The sequence below is a fragment of the Heptranchias perlo genome, unplaced genomic scaffold (assembly GCF_035084215.1).
Source record: "Heptranchias perlo isolate sHepPer1 unplaced genomic scaffold, sHepPer1.hap1 HAP1_SCAFFOLD_188, whole genome shotgun sequence".
Taxonomy (NCBI): Eukaryota; Metazoa; Chordata; class Chondrichthyes; order Hexanchiformes; family Hexanchidae; genus Heptranchias; species Heptranchias perlo.
Genome location: NW_027139145.1, coordinates 199,542 through 220,277, shown reverse-complemented (window position 1 = coordinate 220,277; position 20,736 = coordinate 199,542). Strand labels below are relative to the sequence as shown.

The window sequence follows — 20,736 nt, the reverse complement described above, 5'->3', positions numbered from 1 at the left end:
TTTTGTACTCTATGTCTCTATTTATAAATCCAAATTAGCTTTCAATATCTCTAAATCCTCCTCCCACCATGCTTCATTCCAAACCCTAATCCTTTGACTCTAGCCCTCAATGAATTCGCCTCCCTTCTCCCCACTATTGGCTGTGGACCATTCTCTTGTCTGGATCCTATGCCTTTCAGTTTCCTTCCTCAACCTCTCTCTTCTCCTTTATAAATTCCCCCTCAATACCCATGTTGATCACTGCTTCCAATCTCTGCTTTCTTGGCTCAGCATTCTTATAATACCACGGGTATATGTGTATGTGTGTATGTGTCTGTGTCTGTGTATGTGTGTATGTGTATGTGTGTATGTGTCTGTGTCTGTGTATGTGTGTATGTGCCTGTGTGTATGTGCCTGTGTGTATGTGTATGTGTGTCTGTGTGCATGTGTCTGTATGCCTGTGTGTATGTGTGTATGTGCCTGTGTGTATGTGCATGTGTGTCTGTGTGTATGTCTCTGTGTGTCTGTGTGCATGTGTGTATGTGCCTGTGTGTATGTGTATGTGTGTATGTGTATGTGTGTATGTGTATGTGTATGTGTACATGTGTATGTGTCTGTGTATGTATCCCTCTGCTAAACATTGTGATAGATATTCGATTTGCGGTTGGGTGTCCCCTTACATTTTCCATCTTGTTTAAGTAACAATCTGTGAAATCTCGTGGGGTCTCGGGGTTTCTGCTCTGTTGATGTTGCTTCACCTGCTCCAAGAGGATGGACTCCAGTTGATCCCATTCTTCAAACAGCCTCTGGTGTGCTCCTGGCATGAACTGCATCACCATCGGGAAAAGGTTGAACAGCTGATCAGCGATTACAGAGAAAGAGAAAGCACAGGTGATAAAGATTGATCTTGTGGCCTCTGATGGGAATTTATTCATGGTTTACTCTCCGACAGACCACCCATCGACCACACCACCCATCGACCACACCACCCATCGACCACACCACCCATCGATCACACCACCCTTCGACCACCACCCTTCGACCACACCACCCATCGACCACCACCCATTGATCACACCACCCATCGACCACCTCCCATCGACCACCACCCTTCGACCACACCACCCATCGACCACACCACCCATCGATCACACCACCCTTCGACCACCACCCTTCGACCACACCACCCATCGACCACCACCCATTGAACACACCACCCATCGACCACCTCCCATCGACCACCACCCTTCGACCACCTCCCATCGACCACCACCCATCGACCACCACCCATCGACCACACCTCCCATCGACCACACCACCCATCGACCACACCACCCATCGACCACCACCCATCGACCACACCACCCTTCGACCACCACCCATCGACCACACCACCCATCGACCACACCACCCTTCGACCACCACCCTTCGATCACACCACCCATCGACCACCTCCCATCGACCACACCACCCTTCGACCACCACCCTTCGATCACACCACCCATCGACCACCTCCCATCGACCACACCACCCATCGACCACCTCCCATCGACCACACCACCCTTCGACCACCACCCATCGACCACACCACCCATCGACCACACCACCCTTCGACCACCACCCTTCGACCACCACCCATTGACCACCTCCCATCGACCACACCACCCATCGACCACCTCCCATCGACCACACCACCCATCGACCACCACCCATCGATCACACCACCCATCGATCACACCACCCTTCGACGACCACCCATCGACCACACCTCCCATCGACCACACCACCCTTCGACCACCACCCATCGACCACACCACCCATCGATCACACCACCCATCGACCACCACCCATCGACCACACCACCCATCGATCACACCACCCTTCGACCACCACCCTTCGACCACACCACCCATCGACCACACCACCCATCGATCACACCACCCTTCGACCACCACCCTTCGACCACACCACCCATCGACCACCACCCATTGATCACACCACCCATCGACCACCTCCCATCGACCACCACCCTTCGACCACACCACCCATCGACCACACCACCCATCGATCACACCACCCTTCGACCACCACCCTTCGACCACACCACCCATCGACCACCACCCATTGAACACACCACCCATCGACCACCTCCCATCGACCACCACCCTTCGACCACCTCCCATCGACCACCACCCATCGACCACCACCCATCGACCACACCTCCCATCGACCACACCACCCATCGACCACACCACCCATCGACCACCACCCATCGACCACACCACCCTTCGACCACCACCCATCGACCACACCACCCATCGACCACACCACCCTTCGACCACCACCCTTCGATCACACCACCCATCGACCACCTCCCATCGACCACACCACCCTTCGACCACCACCCTTCGATCACACCACCCATCGACCACCTCCCATCGACCACACCACCCATCGACCACCTCCCATCGACCACACCACCCTTCGACCACCACCCATCGACCACACCACCCATCGACCACACCACCCTTCGACCACCACCCTTCGACCACCACCCATTGACCACCTCCCATCGACCACACCACCCATCGACCACCTCCCATCGACCACACCACCCATCGACCACCACCCATCGATCACACCACCCATCGATCACACCACCCTTCGACGACCACCCATCGACCACACCTCCCATCGACCACACCACCCTTCGACCACCACCCATCGACCACACCACCCATCGATCACACCACCCATCGACCACCACCCATCGACCACACCTCCCATCGACCACACCACCCATCGACCACACCACCCATCGACCACCACCCATCGACCACACCACCCTTCGACCACCACCCATCGACCACACCACCCATCGATCACACCACCCTTCGACCACCACACATCGAACACACCACCCATCGACCACACCACCCTTCGACCACCTCCCATCGACCACCACCCATCGATCACACCACCCATCGACCACACCACCCATCGATCACACCACCCTTCGACCACCACACATCGAACACACCACCCATCGACCACACCACCCATCGACCACACCACCCTTCGACCACCACCCATCGACCACACCACCCATCGATCACACCACCCTTCGACCACCACACATCGAACACACCACCCATCGACCACCACCCTTCGACCACCACCCATCGACCACCTCCCATCGACCACACCACCCTTCGACCACCACCCATCGACCACACCACCCATCGACCACACCACCCTTCGACCACCACCCATCGAACACACCACCCTTCGACCACACCACCCATCGACCACACCACCCTTCGACCACCTCCCATCGACCACACCACCCATCGATCACACCACCCTTCGACCACCTCCCATCGACCACCACCCATCGACCACACCACCCTTCGACCACCACCCATCGACCACACCACCCTTCGACCACCACCCATCGAACACACCACCCATCGACCACACCACCCATCGAACACACCACCCATCCACCACACCACCCATCGACCAAACCACCCATCGACCACCACCCATCGACCACCACCCATCGACCACCACCCATCGAACACCACCCATCGACCACCACCCATCGACCACCTCCCATCGACCACCACCCATCAAACACACCACCCATCGACCACCACCCATCGTCCACCACCCATCGCCCAAACCACCCATCGACCACCACCCATCGAACACCACCCATCGACCACCCCACCCATCGACCACCACCCATCAAACACACCACCCATCGAACACCACCCATCGATCACACCACCCATCGACCACCACCCATCGTCCACCACCCATCGCCCAAACCACCCATCGAACACCACCCATCGACCACCACCCATCGTCCACCACCCATCGACCACCACCCATCAAACACACCACCCATCGAACACCACCCATCGAACACCACCCATCGAACACCACCCATTGATCACACCACCCATCGAACACCACCCATCGAACACCACCCATCGAACACCACCCATCGAACACCACCCATTGATCACACCACCCATCGACCACCACCCATCGTCCACCACCCATCGGCAACACCACCCATCGACAACACCACCCATCAAACACACCACCCATCGAACACCACCCATCGAACACCACCCATTGATCACACCACCCATCGACCACCTCCCATCGACCACCTCCCATCGACCACCACCCATCGAACACCACCCATCGACCACCACCCATCGACAACACCACCCATCGAACACCACCCATCGAACACCACCCATTGATCACACCACCCATCGACCACCACCCATCGTCCACCACCCATCGACCACCACCCATCGAACACCACCCATCGAACACCACCCATTGATCACACCTCCCATCGACCACCTCCCATCGACCACCACTCATCGAACACCACCCATCGACCACCTCCCATCGACCACCTCCCATCGAACACCACTCATCGAACACCACCCATCGAACACCACCCATCGACCACCACCCATCGACCACACCACCCATCGAACACCTCCCATCGAACACCACCCATCCAACACACCACCCATCGAACACCACCCATCGACCACCACCCATCGACCACACCACCCATCGACCACACCACCCATCGATCACACCACCCATCGACCACACCACCCATCGACCACCACCCATCGACCACACCACCCATCGACCACCACCCATCGACCACACCACCCATCGACCACCACCCATCGACCACACCACCCATCGTCCACCACCCATCGACCACCACCCATCGACCACCACCCATCGACCACACCACCCATCGACCACCTCCCATCGACCACCACCCATCGACAACACCACCCATCGAACACCACCCATCGACCACACCGCCCATCGACATCACCACCCATCGACCACCTCCCATCGACCACCACCCATCGACATCACCACCCATCGACCACCTCCCATCGACCACCACCCATCGACAACACCACCCATCGAACACCACCCATCGACCACCACCCATCGACAACACCACCCATCGAACACCACCCATCGACCACCACCCATCGACAACACCACCCATCGAACAACACCCATCGACAACACAACCCATCGACCACCACCCATCGACCACCACCCAACGACCACACCACCCATCGACCACACCACCCATCGACCACCACCCATCGACCACCACCCAACGACCACACCACCCATCGACCACCACCCAACGACCACACCACCCATCGACCACCACCCATCGACCACCACCCATCGACCGCACCACCCGTCGACCACCACCCATCGACTACCACCCATTGACCACCACCCATCGACCACCACCCATCGACCACACCACCCATCGACCACCACCCATCAACCACAACACCCATCGACCACCACCCATCGACCACACCGCCCATCGACCACCACCCATCGACCACCACCCATCGACCACCACCCATCGACCACACCGCCCATCGACCACCAACCATCGACCACCTCCCATCGACCACACCACCCATCGACCACCTCCCATTAACCACCACCCATCGACCACCACCCATCGACCACACCGCCCATCGACCACCACCCATCGACCACACCACCCATCGACCACCTCCCATCAACCACACCACCCATCGACCACCTCCCATTGACCACCACCCATCGACCACCTCCCATCGACCACACCGCCCATCGACCACCACCCATTGACCACACCACCCATTGACCACCACCCATCGACCACACCTCCCATCGACCACACCACCCATCGACCACCTCCCATTGACCACACCACCCATTGACCACACCACCAATCGAACACACCACCCATTGACCACCACCCATCGACCACCTCCCTTCGACCACACCACCCATCGACCACCTCCCATCGACCACACCACCCATCGACCACCTCCCATCGATCACACCACCCATCGACCACCACCCATCGACCACACCACCCATCGACCACACCACCCATTGACCACCACCCATTGACCACACCATCCATCGACCACCTCCCATTGACCACACCACCCATCGACCACACCACCCATCGACCACACCACCCATCGACCACCACCCATCGACCACCACCCATCGACCACACCTCCCATCGACCACCACCCATCGACCACCACCCATCAACCACACCACCCTTCGACCACCACCCATCGACCACACCGCCCATCGACCACCACCCATCGACCACACCACCCATCGACCACCTCCCATCGACCACACCACCCATTGACCACCACCCATTGACCACACCACCCATTGACCACACCACCCATTGACCACCACCCATCGACCACACCACCCATCGACCACCACCAATCGAACACACCACCCATTGACCACCACCCATCGACCACCTCCCATTGACCACACCACCCTTCGACCACACCACACATCGACCACCTCCCATCGAACACACCACCCATCGACCACACCACCCATCGACTATCCTCCCATTGACCACACCTCCCATCGACCACCACCCATCGACCACCACCCATCGATCACACCACCCATCAACCACCAACCCTCGACCACACCACCCATCGACCACCACCCCTCGATCACACCACCCATCGACCACCACCCATTGACCACACCACCCCTCGATCACACCACCCATCGACCACCACCCATCGATCACACCACCCATCGACCACCACCCATCGATCACACCACCCTTCCACCACCACCCCTCGATCACACCACCCATCGACCACCACCCATCGACCACACCACCCATCGACCACCACCCATCGACCACACCACCCATCGACCACACCACCCATCGATCACACCACCCATCGACCACACCACCCATCGACCACCACCCATCGATCACACCACCCATCAACCACACCACCCATCGACCACCACCCATCGATCACACCACCCATCAACCACACCACCCATCGACCACCACCCATCGATCACACCACCCATCAACCACACCACCCATCGACCACCACCCATTGATCACACCACCCATCGACCTCACCACCAATCGACCACCACCCATCGACCACACCACCCATCGACCACCACCCAACGATCACACCACCCATCGACCACCACCCATCGACCAGACCACCCATCGACCACCACCCATCGAACACACCACCCATCGACCACACCATCCACCACCACCACCCATGGATCACACCACCCATCGACCACACAACCCATCGACCACCACCCATCGACCACCACCCTTCGACCACACCACCCATCGACCACACCACCCATCGACCACCTCCCATCGACCACCACCCATTGACCACACCACCCATCGACCACCTCCCATAGACCACCACCCATCGACCACCACCCATCGACCACACCACCCATCGACCACACCACCCATTGACCACACCACCCATTGACCTCACCACCAATCGACCACCACCCATCGACCACCACCCATCGACCACACCACCCATCGACCACCACCCATCGACCACACCGCCCATCGACCACCACCCATCGACCACACCTGACATCGACCACCACCCATCGACCACCTCCCATCGACCACACCACCCATCGACCACCTCCCATTGACCACCACCCATCGACCACCACCCATCGACCACACCGCCCATCGACCACTACCCATCGACCACACCACCCATCGACCACCTCCCATCGACCACACCACCCATCGACCACCTCCCATTGACAACCACCCATCGACCACCTCCCATCGACCACACCACCCATCGACCACCTCCCATCGACCACACCACCCATTGACCACACCACCCATCGACCACCTCCCATTGACCACACCACCCATCGACCACACCACCCATCGACCACACCACCCATCGACCACCACCCATCGACCACCACCCATCGACCACCACCCATCGACCACACCACCCATCGACCACCACCCCTCGACCACACCACCCATCGACCACACCACCCATTGACCACACCACCCATCGACCTCACCACCAATCGACCACCACCCATCGACCACCACCCATCGACCACACCACCCAACGACCACCACCCATCGACCACACCGCCCATCGACCACCACCCATCGACCACACCTGACATCGACCACCACCCATCGACCACCTCCCATCGACCACACCACCCATCGACCACCTCCCATTGACCACCACCCATCGACCACCACCCATCGACCACACCGCCCATCGACCACCACCCATCGACCACACCACCCATCGACCACCTCCCATCGACCACACCACCCATCGACCACCTCCCATTGACAACCACCCATCGACCACCTCCCATCGACCACACCGCCCATCGACCACCACCCATTGACCACCACCCATCGACCACACCTCCCATCGACCACACCACCCATCGACCACCTCCCATTGACCACACCACCCATTGAACACACCACCAATCGAACACACCACCCATTGACCACCACCCATCGACCACCTCCCTTCGACCACACCACCCATCGACCACCTCCCATCGACAACACCACCCATCGACCACCACCCATCGACCACACCACCCATCGACCACCTCCCATCGATCACACCACCCATCGACCACCACCCATCGACCACACCACCCATTGACCACACCACCCATCGACCACCTCCCATCGACCACACCACCCATCGACCACCACCCATCGACCACCACCCATCGACCACACCTCCCATCGACCACCACCCATCGACCACCACCCATCAACCACACCACCCTTCGACCACCACCCATCGACCACACCGCCCATCGACCACCACCCATCGACCACCACCCATCGATCACACCACCCATCAACCACACCACCCATCGACCACCACCCATCGATCACACCACCCATCAACCACACCACCCATCGACCACCACCCATTGATCACACCACCCATCGACCTCACCACCAATCGACCACCACCCATCGACCACCACCCAACGATCACACCACCCATCGACCAACACCCATCGACCAGACCACCCATCGACCACCACCCATCGAACACACCACCCATCGACCACACCACCCATCGACCACCACACATCCACCACCACCACCCATCGAACACACCACCCATCGACCACACCACCCATCGACCACCACACATCCACCACCACCACCCATGGATCACACCACCCATCGACCACACAACCCATCGAACACCACCCATCGACCACCACCCATCGACCACCACCCTTCGACCACACCACCCATCGACCACACCACCCATCGACCACCTCCCATCGACCACCACCCATTGACCACACCACCCATCGACCACCACCCATTGACCACACCACCCATTGACCACCACCCATCGACCACACCACCCATGGATCACACCACCCATCGACCACCACCCATTGACCACACCACCCATTGACCACCACCCATCGACCACCACCCATCCACCACCACCACCCATGGATCACACCACCCATCGACCACACCACCCATTGACCACCACCCATCGATCACACCTCCCATCGACCACCACCCATTGACCACACCACCCATTGACCACACCACCCTTCGACCACCACCCATCGACCACCTCCCATTGACCACACCATCCATCGACCACCTCCCATAGACCACCACCCATCGACCACCACCCATCGACCACACCACCCATCCACCACCACCACCCATCGAACACACCACCCATTGATCACACCACCCATCGACCTCACCACCCATCGACCACCACCCCTCGACAACACCACCCATCGACCACACCTCCCATCGACCACCACCCATCGATCACACCTCCCATCGACCACCACCCATCGACCACCACCCATCGACCACACCACCCATCGACCACCACCCATTGACCACACCACCCATCGACCACACCACCCATCGACCACCACCCATCGACCACACCTCCCATCGACCACCACCCATTGACCACCACCCATCGACCACACCACCCATCGACCACCACCCATCGACCACACCACCCATCGACCACATCACCCATCGACCACCACCCATCGTCCACCACCCATCGCCCAAACCACCCATCGACCACCACCCATCGAACACCACCCATCGAACACCACCCATCGACCACCACCCATCGACCACACGACCCATCGACCACCACCGATCGACCACCACCCATTGACCACACCACCCATCGACCACACCACCCATCGACCACCACCCATCGACCACACCTCCCATCGACCACCACCCATTGACCACACCACCCATCGAACACACCACCCATCGACCACCACCCATCGACCACCACCCATCGACCACACCACCCATCGACCACCACCCATCGACCACCACCCATCGACCACACCACGCATCGACCACCACCCATCGACCACCACCCATCGACCACCACCCATCGACAACACCACCCATCAAACACACCACCCATCGAACACCACCCATCGACCACCACCCATCGACCACACCACCCATCGACCACCACCCATCGACCACCACCCATCGACCACCACCCATCGACAACACCACCCATCAAACACACCACCCATCGAACACCACCCATCGAACACCACCCATCGACCACCACCCATCGTCCACCACCCATCGACCACCTCCCATCGACCACCACCCATCAAATACACCACCCATCGAACACCACCCATCGAACACCACCCATCGAACACCACCCATTGATCACACCACCCATCGAACACCACCCATCGAACACCACCCATCGAACACCACCCATTGATCACACCACCCATCGACCACCACCCATCGTCCACCACCCATCGACAACACCACCCATCGACAACACCACCCATCAAACACACCACCCATCGAACACCACCCATCGAACACCACCCATTGATCACACCACCCATCGACCACCTCCCATCGACCACCTCCCATCGACCACCACCCATCAAACACACCACCCATCGAACACCACTCATCGAACACCACCCATCGAACACCACCCATCGACCACCACCCATCGACCACACCACCCATCGAACACCTCCCATCGACCACCACCCATCGCCCACACCACCCATCGACCACCTCCCATCGACCACCACCCATCAAACACACCACCCATCGAACACCACCCATCGACCACCACCCATCGACCACACCACCCATCGACCACCACCCATCGACCACACCACCCATCGACCACCACCCATCGACCACACCACCCATCGTCCACCACCCATCGACCACCACCCATCGACCACACCACCCATCGACCACCACCCATCGACCACACCACCCATCGACCACCACCCATCGACCACACCACCCATCGACCACACCACCCATCGACCACCACCCATCGACCACACCACCCATCGACCACCACCCATCGACCACACCACCCATCGTCCACCACCCATCGACCACCACCCATCGACCACACCACCCATCGACCACACCACCCATCGACCACCACCCATCGACCACACCACCCATCGACCACCTCCCATCGACCACCACCCATCGACAACACCACCCATCGAACACCACCCATCGACCACCACCCATCGACAACACCACCCATCGAACACCACCCATCGACCACCACCCATCCACAACACCACCCATCGAACACCACCCATCGACAACACCACCCATCGACCACCACCCATCGACCACCACCCAACGACCACACCTCCCATCGACCACACCACCCATCGACCACCACCCAACGACCACCACCCAACGACCACCACCCTACGACCACCACCCATCGACCACCACCCATTGACCACCACCCATCGACCACACCACCCATCGACCACCACCCATCGACCACCACCCATTGACCACACCACCCATCGACCACACCACCCATCGACCACCACCCATCGAACACCACCCATCGACCACCACCCATCGAACACACCACCCATCGACCACCACCCATCGACCACCACCCATCGACCACCACCCATCGACCACCACCCATCGACAACACCACCCATCAAACAGACCACCCATCGAACACCACCCATCGAACACCACCCATCGACCACCACCCATCGTCCACCACCCATCGACCACCTCCCATCGACCACCACCCATCAAACACACCACCCATCGAACACCACCCATCGAACACCACCCATCGAACACCACCCATTGATCACACCACCCATCGAACACCACCCATCGAACACCACCCATCGAACACCACCCATTGATCACACCACCCATCGAACACCACCCATTGATCACACCACCCATCGACCACCACCCATCGTCCACCACCCATTGACAACACCACCCATCGACAACACCACCCATCAAACACACCACCCATCGACCACCTCCCATCGACCACCTCCCATCGACCACCACCCATCAAACACACCACCCATCGAACACCACTCATCGAACACCACCCATCGAACACCAACCATCGACCACCACCCATCGAGCACACCACCCATCGAACACCTCCCATCGAACACCACTCATCGAACACCACCCATCGAACACCACCCATCGACCACCACCCATCGTCCACCACCCATCGCCCACACCACCCATCGACCACCTCCCATCGACCACCACCCATCAAACACACCACCCATCGAACACCACCCATCGACCACCATCCATCGACCACACCACCCATCGACCACCACCCATCGACCACCACCCATCGACCACACCACCCATCGACCACACCACCCATCGACCACCACCCATCGACCACACCACCCATCGACCACCACCCATCGACCACACCACCCATCGTCCACCACCCATCGACCACCACCCATCGACCACACCACCCATCGACCACCTCCCATCGACCACCACCCATCGACAACACCACCCATCGAACACCACCCATCGACCGCACCACCCATCTACCACACCACCCATCGACCACCACCCATCGACCACACCACCCATCGTCCACCACCCATCGACCACCACCCATCGACCACACCACCCATCGACCACCTCCCATCGACCACCACCCATCCACAACACCACCCATCGAACACCATCCATCGACAACACCACCCATCGACCACCACCCATCGACCACCACCCAACGACCACACCTCCCATCGACCACACCACCCATCGACCACCACCCATCGACCACCACCCAACGACCACACCACCCATCGACCACCACCCATCGACCACACCACCCATCGACCACCTCCCATCGACCACACCACCCATCGACCACCACCCAACGACCACCACCCATCGACCACACCACCCATCGACCACCTCCCATCGACCACACCACCCATCGACCACCTCCCATCGACCACACCACCCATTGACCACCTCTCATTGACCACCACCCATCGACCACCTCCCATCGACCACACCGCCCATCGACCACCACCCATTGACCACACCACCCATTGACCACCACCCATCGACCACACCTCCCATCGACCACACCACCCATCGACCACCTCCCATTGACCACACCACCCATTGACCACACCACCAATCGAACACACCACCCATTGACCACCACCCATCGACCACCTCCCTTCGACCACACCACCCATCGACCACCTCCCATCGACCACACCACCCACCGACCACCACCCATCGACCACACCACCCATCGACCACCTCCCATCGATCACACCACCCATCGACCACCACCCATCGACCACACCACCCATCGACCACACCACCCATTGACCACCACCCATTGACCACACCACCCATCGACCACCTCCCATTGACCACACCACCCATCGACCACACCACCCATCGACCACACCACCCATCGACCACCACCCATCGACCACCACCCATCGACCACACCTCCCATCGACCACCACCCATCGACCACCACCCATCAACCACACCACCCTTCGACCACCACCCATCGACCACACCGCCCATCGACCACCACCCATCGACCACACCACCCATCGACCACCTCCCATCGACCACCTCCCATTGACCACACCACCCATCGACCACACCACCCATCGACCACACCACCCATCGACCACCACCCATCGACCACCACCCATCGACCACACCTCCCATCGACCACCACCCATCGACCACCACCCATCAACCACACCACCCTTCGACCACCACCCATCGACCTCACCGCCCATCGACCACCATCCATCGACCACACCACCCATCGACCACCTCCCATCGACCACACCACCCATTGACCACCACACATTGACCACACCACCCATTGACCACACCACCCATTGAGCACCACCCATCGACCACACCACCCATCGACCACCACCAATCGAACACACCACCCATTGACCACCACCCATCGACCACCTCCCATTGACCACAACACCCTTCGACCACACCACACATCGACAGCCTCCCATCGACCACACCACCCATCGACCACACCACCCATCGACTATCCTCCCATTGACCACACCTCCCATCGACCACCACCCATCGACCAGCACCCATCGATCACACCACCCATCAACCACCAACCCTCGACCATACCACCCATCGACCACCACCCCTCGATCACACCACCCATCGACCACCACCCATTGACCACACCACCCCTCGATCACACCACCCATCGACCACCACCCATCGATCACACCACCCATCGACCACCACCCATCGATCACACCACCCTTCCACCACCACCCCTCGATCACACCACCCATCGACCACCACCCATCGACCACACCACCAATCGACCACCACCCATCGACCACACCACCCATCGACCACCACCCATCGATCACACCACCCATCGACCACACCACCCATCGACCACCACCCATCGATCACACCACCCATCGACCACACCACCCATCGACCACCACCCATCGACCACACCACCCATCGACCACCACCCAACGATCACACCACCCATCGACCACCACCCATCGACCAGACCACCCATCGACCACCACCCATCGAACACACCACCCATCGACCACACCACCCATCGACCACCACCCATCCACCACCACCACCCATGGATCACACCACCCATCGACCACACCACCCATCGACCACCACCCATCGACCACCACCCTTCGACCACACCACCCATCGACCACACCACCCATCGATCACACCTCCCATCGACCACCACCCATTGACCACACCACCCATTGACCACACCACCCTTCGACCACCACCCATCGACCACCACCCATCGACCACACCAGCCATCGACCACCACCCCTCGACCACACCACCCATCGACCACACCACCCATTGACCACACCACCCATCGACCTCACCACCAATCGACCACCACCCATCGACCACCACCCATCGACCACACCACCCATCGACCACCTCCCATCGACCACACCGCCCATCGACCACACCTCCCATCCACCACCACCACCCATCGAACACACCACCCATCGACCACCACCCATCGATCACACCTCCCATCGACCACCACCCATCGACCACCACCCATCGACCACACCACCCATCGACCACCACCCATCGACCACCACCCATTGACCACACCACCCATCGACCACACCACCCATCGACCACCACCCATCGACCACACCTCCCATCGACCACCACCCATTGACCACCACCCATCGACCACACCACCCATCGACCACCACCCATCGACCACACCACCCATCGACCACATCACCCATCGACCATCACCCATCGTCCACCACCCATCGCCCAAACCACCCATCGACCACCACCCATCGAACACCACCCATAGACCACCCCACCCATCGACCACCACCCATCAAACACACCACCCATCGAACACCACCCATCGACAACACCACCCATCGACCACCACCCATCGAACACCACCCATCAAACACACCACCCATCGAACACCACCCATCGAACACCACCCATTGATCACACCACCCATCGACCACCTCCCATCAACCACCACCCATCAAACACACCACCCATCGAACACCACCCATCGACCACCACCCATCGACCACACCACCCATCGAACACCTCCCATCGCCCACACCACCCATCGACCACCACCCATCGTCCACCACCCATCGACCACCACCCATCCACCACACCACCCATCGACCACCTCCCATCGACCACCACCCATCGACAACACCACCCATCGACCACCACCCATCGACCACCACCCATCGACCACACCACCCATCGACCACCACCCATCGTCCACCACCCAACGACCACACCACCCATCGACCACCACCCAACGACCACACCACCCATCGACCACCACCCATCGACCACCACCCAACGACCACACCACACATCGACCACCACCCATCGACCACCACCCATCGACCACCACCCATCGACCACACCACCCGTCGACCACCACCCATCGACCACCACCCATCGACTACCACCCATCGACCACCACCCATCGACCACACCACCCATTGACCACCTCCCATCGACCACCTCCCATCGACCACACCACCCATCGACCAAACCACCCATTGACCAGCACCACCCATCGACCACCTCCCATCGACCACAACACACATCGATCACACCACCCATTGCCCACCTCCCATCGACCACCACCCATCGACCACACCACCCATCGACCACCACCCATCGACCACCACCCATCGACCACCACCCATCGAACACCACCCATCAACCACACCACCCATCGACCACCACCCATCGATCACACCACCCATTGCCCACCTCCCATCGACCACCACCCATCGACCACCACCCATCAACCACACCACCCATCGACCACCACCCATCGATCACACCACCCATTGCTCACCTCCCATCGACCACCACCCATCGACCACACCTCCCATCGACCACCTCCCATCGACCACACCACCCATCAACCACCACCCATCGATCACACCACCCATCGACCACACCACACATCGACCACCACCCATCGACCACCACCCATCGACCACACCTCACATCGACCACCACCCATCGACCACCACCCATCAACCACACCACCCATCGACCACCACCCATCAACCACACCACCCATCGACCACCACCCATCGACCACACCGCCCATCGACCACCACCCATCGACCACACCGCCCATCGACCACCACCCATCGACCACACCACCCATCGACCACCTCCCATCGACCACACCACCCATCGACCACCTCCCATTGACCACCACCCATCGACCACCACCCATCGACCACACCGCCCATCGACCACCACCCATCGACCACACCGCCCATCGACCACACCACCCATCGACCACACCACCCATCGACCACCTCCTATCGACCACACCACCCATCGACCATCTCCCATTGACCACCACCCATCGACCACCTCCCATCGACCACACCGCCCATCGACCACCACTCTTTGACCACACCACCCATTGACCACCACCCATCGACCACACCTCCCATCGACCACACCACCCATCGACCACCTCCCATTGACCACACCACCCATTGACCACACCACCAATCGAACACACCACCCATTGACCACCACCCATCGACCACCTCCCTTCGACCACACCACCCATCGACCACCTCCCATCGATCACACCACCCATCGACCACCACCCATCGACCACACCACCCATTGACCACCACCCATTGACCACACCACCCATCGACCACCTCCCATTGACCACACCACCCATCGACCACACCACCCATCGACCACACCACCCATCGACCACCACCCATCGACCACCACCCATCGACCACACCTCCCATCGACCACCACCCATCGACCACCACCCATCAACCACACCACCCATCGACCACCACCCATCGACCACACCGCCCATCGACCACCACCCATCGACCACACCACCCATCGACCACCTCCCATCGACCACACCACCCATTGACCACCACCCATTGACCACACCACCCATTGACCACACCACCCATTGACCACCACCCATCGACCACACCACCCATCGACCACCACCAATCGAACACACCACCCATTGACCACCACCCATCGACCACCTCCCATTGACCACACCACCCTTCGACCACACCACACATCGACCACCTCCCATCGACCACACCACCCATCGACCACACCACCCATCGACTATCCTCCCATTGACCACACCACCCATCGACCACCACACATCGACCACCTCCCATCGACCACACCACCCATCGACCACACCACCCATCGACTATCCTCCCATTGACCACACCTCCCATCGACCACCACCCATCGACCACCACCCATCGATCACACCACCCATCAACCACCACCCCTCGACCACACCACCCATCGACCACCACCCCTCGATCACACCACCCATCGACCACCACCCATTGACCACACCACCCCTCGATCACACCACCCATCGACTATCCTCCCATTGACCACACCACCCATCGACCACCACCCATCGACCACACCACCCATCGACCACACCACCCATCGACCACACCACCCATCGACTATCCTCCCATTGACCACACCACCCATCGACCACCTCCCATCGACCACACCAGCCATCGACCACACCACCCATCGACTATCCTCCCATTGACCACACCACCCATCGACCACCACACATCGACCACCTCCCATCGACCACCACCCATCGATCACACCACCCATCCACCACCACCCATCGATCACACCACCCATCGACCACCACCCATCGATCACACCACCCATCAACCACACCACCCATCGACCACCACCCATCGAGCACACCACCCATCGACCACCACCCATCGATCACACCACCCATCGACCACACCACCAATCGACCACCACCCCTCGATCACACCACCAATCGACCACCACCCCTCGATCACACCTCCCATCGACCACCACCCATCGACCAGACCACCCATCGACCAACACACATCGAACACACCACACATCGACCACACCACCCATCGACCACCACCCATTGACCACACCACCCATTGACCACCACCCATCGACCACCACCCATCCACCACCACCACCCATGGATCACACCACCCATCGACCACACCACCCATTGACCACCACCCATCGATCACACCTCCCATCGACCACCACCCATTGACCACACCACCCATCGACCACACCACCCATCGACCACCTCCCATTGACCACACCACCCATCGACCACCTCCCATAGACCACCACCCATCGACCACCACCCCTCGACCACACCACCCATCGACCACACCACCCATCGACCACACCACCCATCGACCACCACCCATTGACCACACCACCCATCGACCACACCACCCATCGACCACCTCCCATTGACCACACCACCCATCGACCACCTCCCATAGACCACCACCCATCGACCACCACCCATCGACCACACCACCCATCGACCACACCACCCATCGACCACACCACCCATCGACCACCACCCCTCGACAACACCACCCATCAACCACACCTCCCATCGACCACCACCAATCGATCACACCTCCCATCGACCACCACCCATCGACCACCACCCATCGACCACACCACCCATCGACCACCACCCATCGACCACCACCCATTGACCACACCACCCATCGACCACACCACCCATCGACCACCACCCATCGACCACACCTCCCATCGACCACCACCCATTGACCACCACCCATCGACCACACCACCCATCGACCACCACCCATCGACCACACCACCCATCGACCACATCACCCATTGACCACCACCCATCGACCACACCTCCCATCGACCACCACCCATCGACCACCACCCATCGACCACACCACCCATCGACCACCACCCATCGACCACACAACCCATTGACACACCACCCATCGACCACCACCCATCGACCACACAACCCATTGACACACCACCCATCGACCACCACCCCTCGACAACACCACCCATCGACCACACCTCCCATCGACCACCACCCATCGATCACACCTCCCATCGACCACCACCCATTGACACACCACCCATCGACCACCACCCATCGACCACACCACCCATCGATCACATCACCCATCGACCACCACCCATTGACACACCACCCATCGACCACACCACCCATCGACCACACCACCCATCGACCACACCACCCATCGACCACCACCCCTCGATCACACCACCCATTGACCACCACCCATCGACCACACCACCCATCGACCACACCACCCATCGACCACACCACCCATCGACCACACCACCCATCGACCACCACCCCTCGATCACACCACCCATCGACCACCACCCCTCGATCACACCACCCATTGACCACCACCCATCGACCACACCACCCATCGACCACCACCCCTCGATCACACCACCCATCGACCACCACCCATCGACCACCACCACCCATCGATCACACCTCCCATCGACCACACCACCCATCGACCACCACCCATCGACCACCACCCATTGACCACACCACCCATCGACCACACCACCCATCGACCACCACCCATCGACCACCACCCCTCGATCACACCACCCATTGACCACCACCCATCGACCACACCACCCATCGATCACACCACCCATCGACCACACCACCCATCGACCACACCACCCATCGACCACACCACCCATCGAACACACAACCCATTGACACACCACCCATCGACCACCACCCATCGACCACACCACCCATCGACCACACCACCCATCGACCACACCACCCATCGACCACCACCCATCGACCACACCTCCCATCGACCACCATCCATTGACCACCACCCATCGACCACACCACCCATCGACCACATGACCCATCGACCACACCACCCATCGACCACCACCCATCGACCACCACCCATCGTCCACACCACCCATCGACCACCACCCATTGCCCACCACCCATCGACCACCTCCCATTG

The 20,736-nt window shown here is 60.2% G+C and overlaps 1 protein-coding gene across 3 annotated transcripts in view; it reads right to left on the bottom strand.

Annotated features, from left to right (window-relative positions):
• LOC137309878 (cytochrome P450 2J2-like) overlaps positions 1-20,736 on the bottom strand; it is a 65,679-nt gene that overhangs the window by 19,517 nt on the left and 25,426 nt on the right. For 2 of the 3 annotated variants that reach the window (XM_067977895.1, XM_067977893.1), the window contains exon 5: positions 660-836. In XM_067977895.1, coding sequence (XP_067833996.1) covers positions 660-836 — 177 coding nt within the window. The remainder of the gene's footprint in view (positions 1-659; positions 837-20,736) is intronic. The other variant, XM_067977896.1, reaches the window with a different exon arrangement.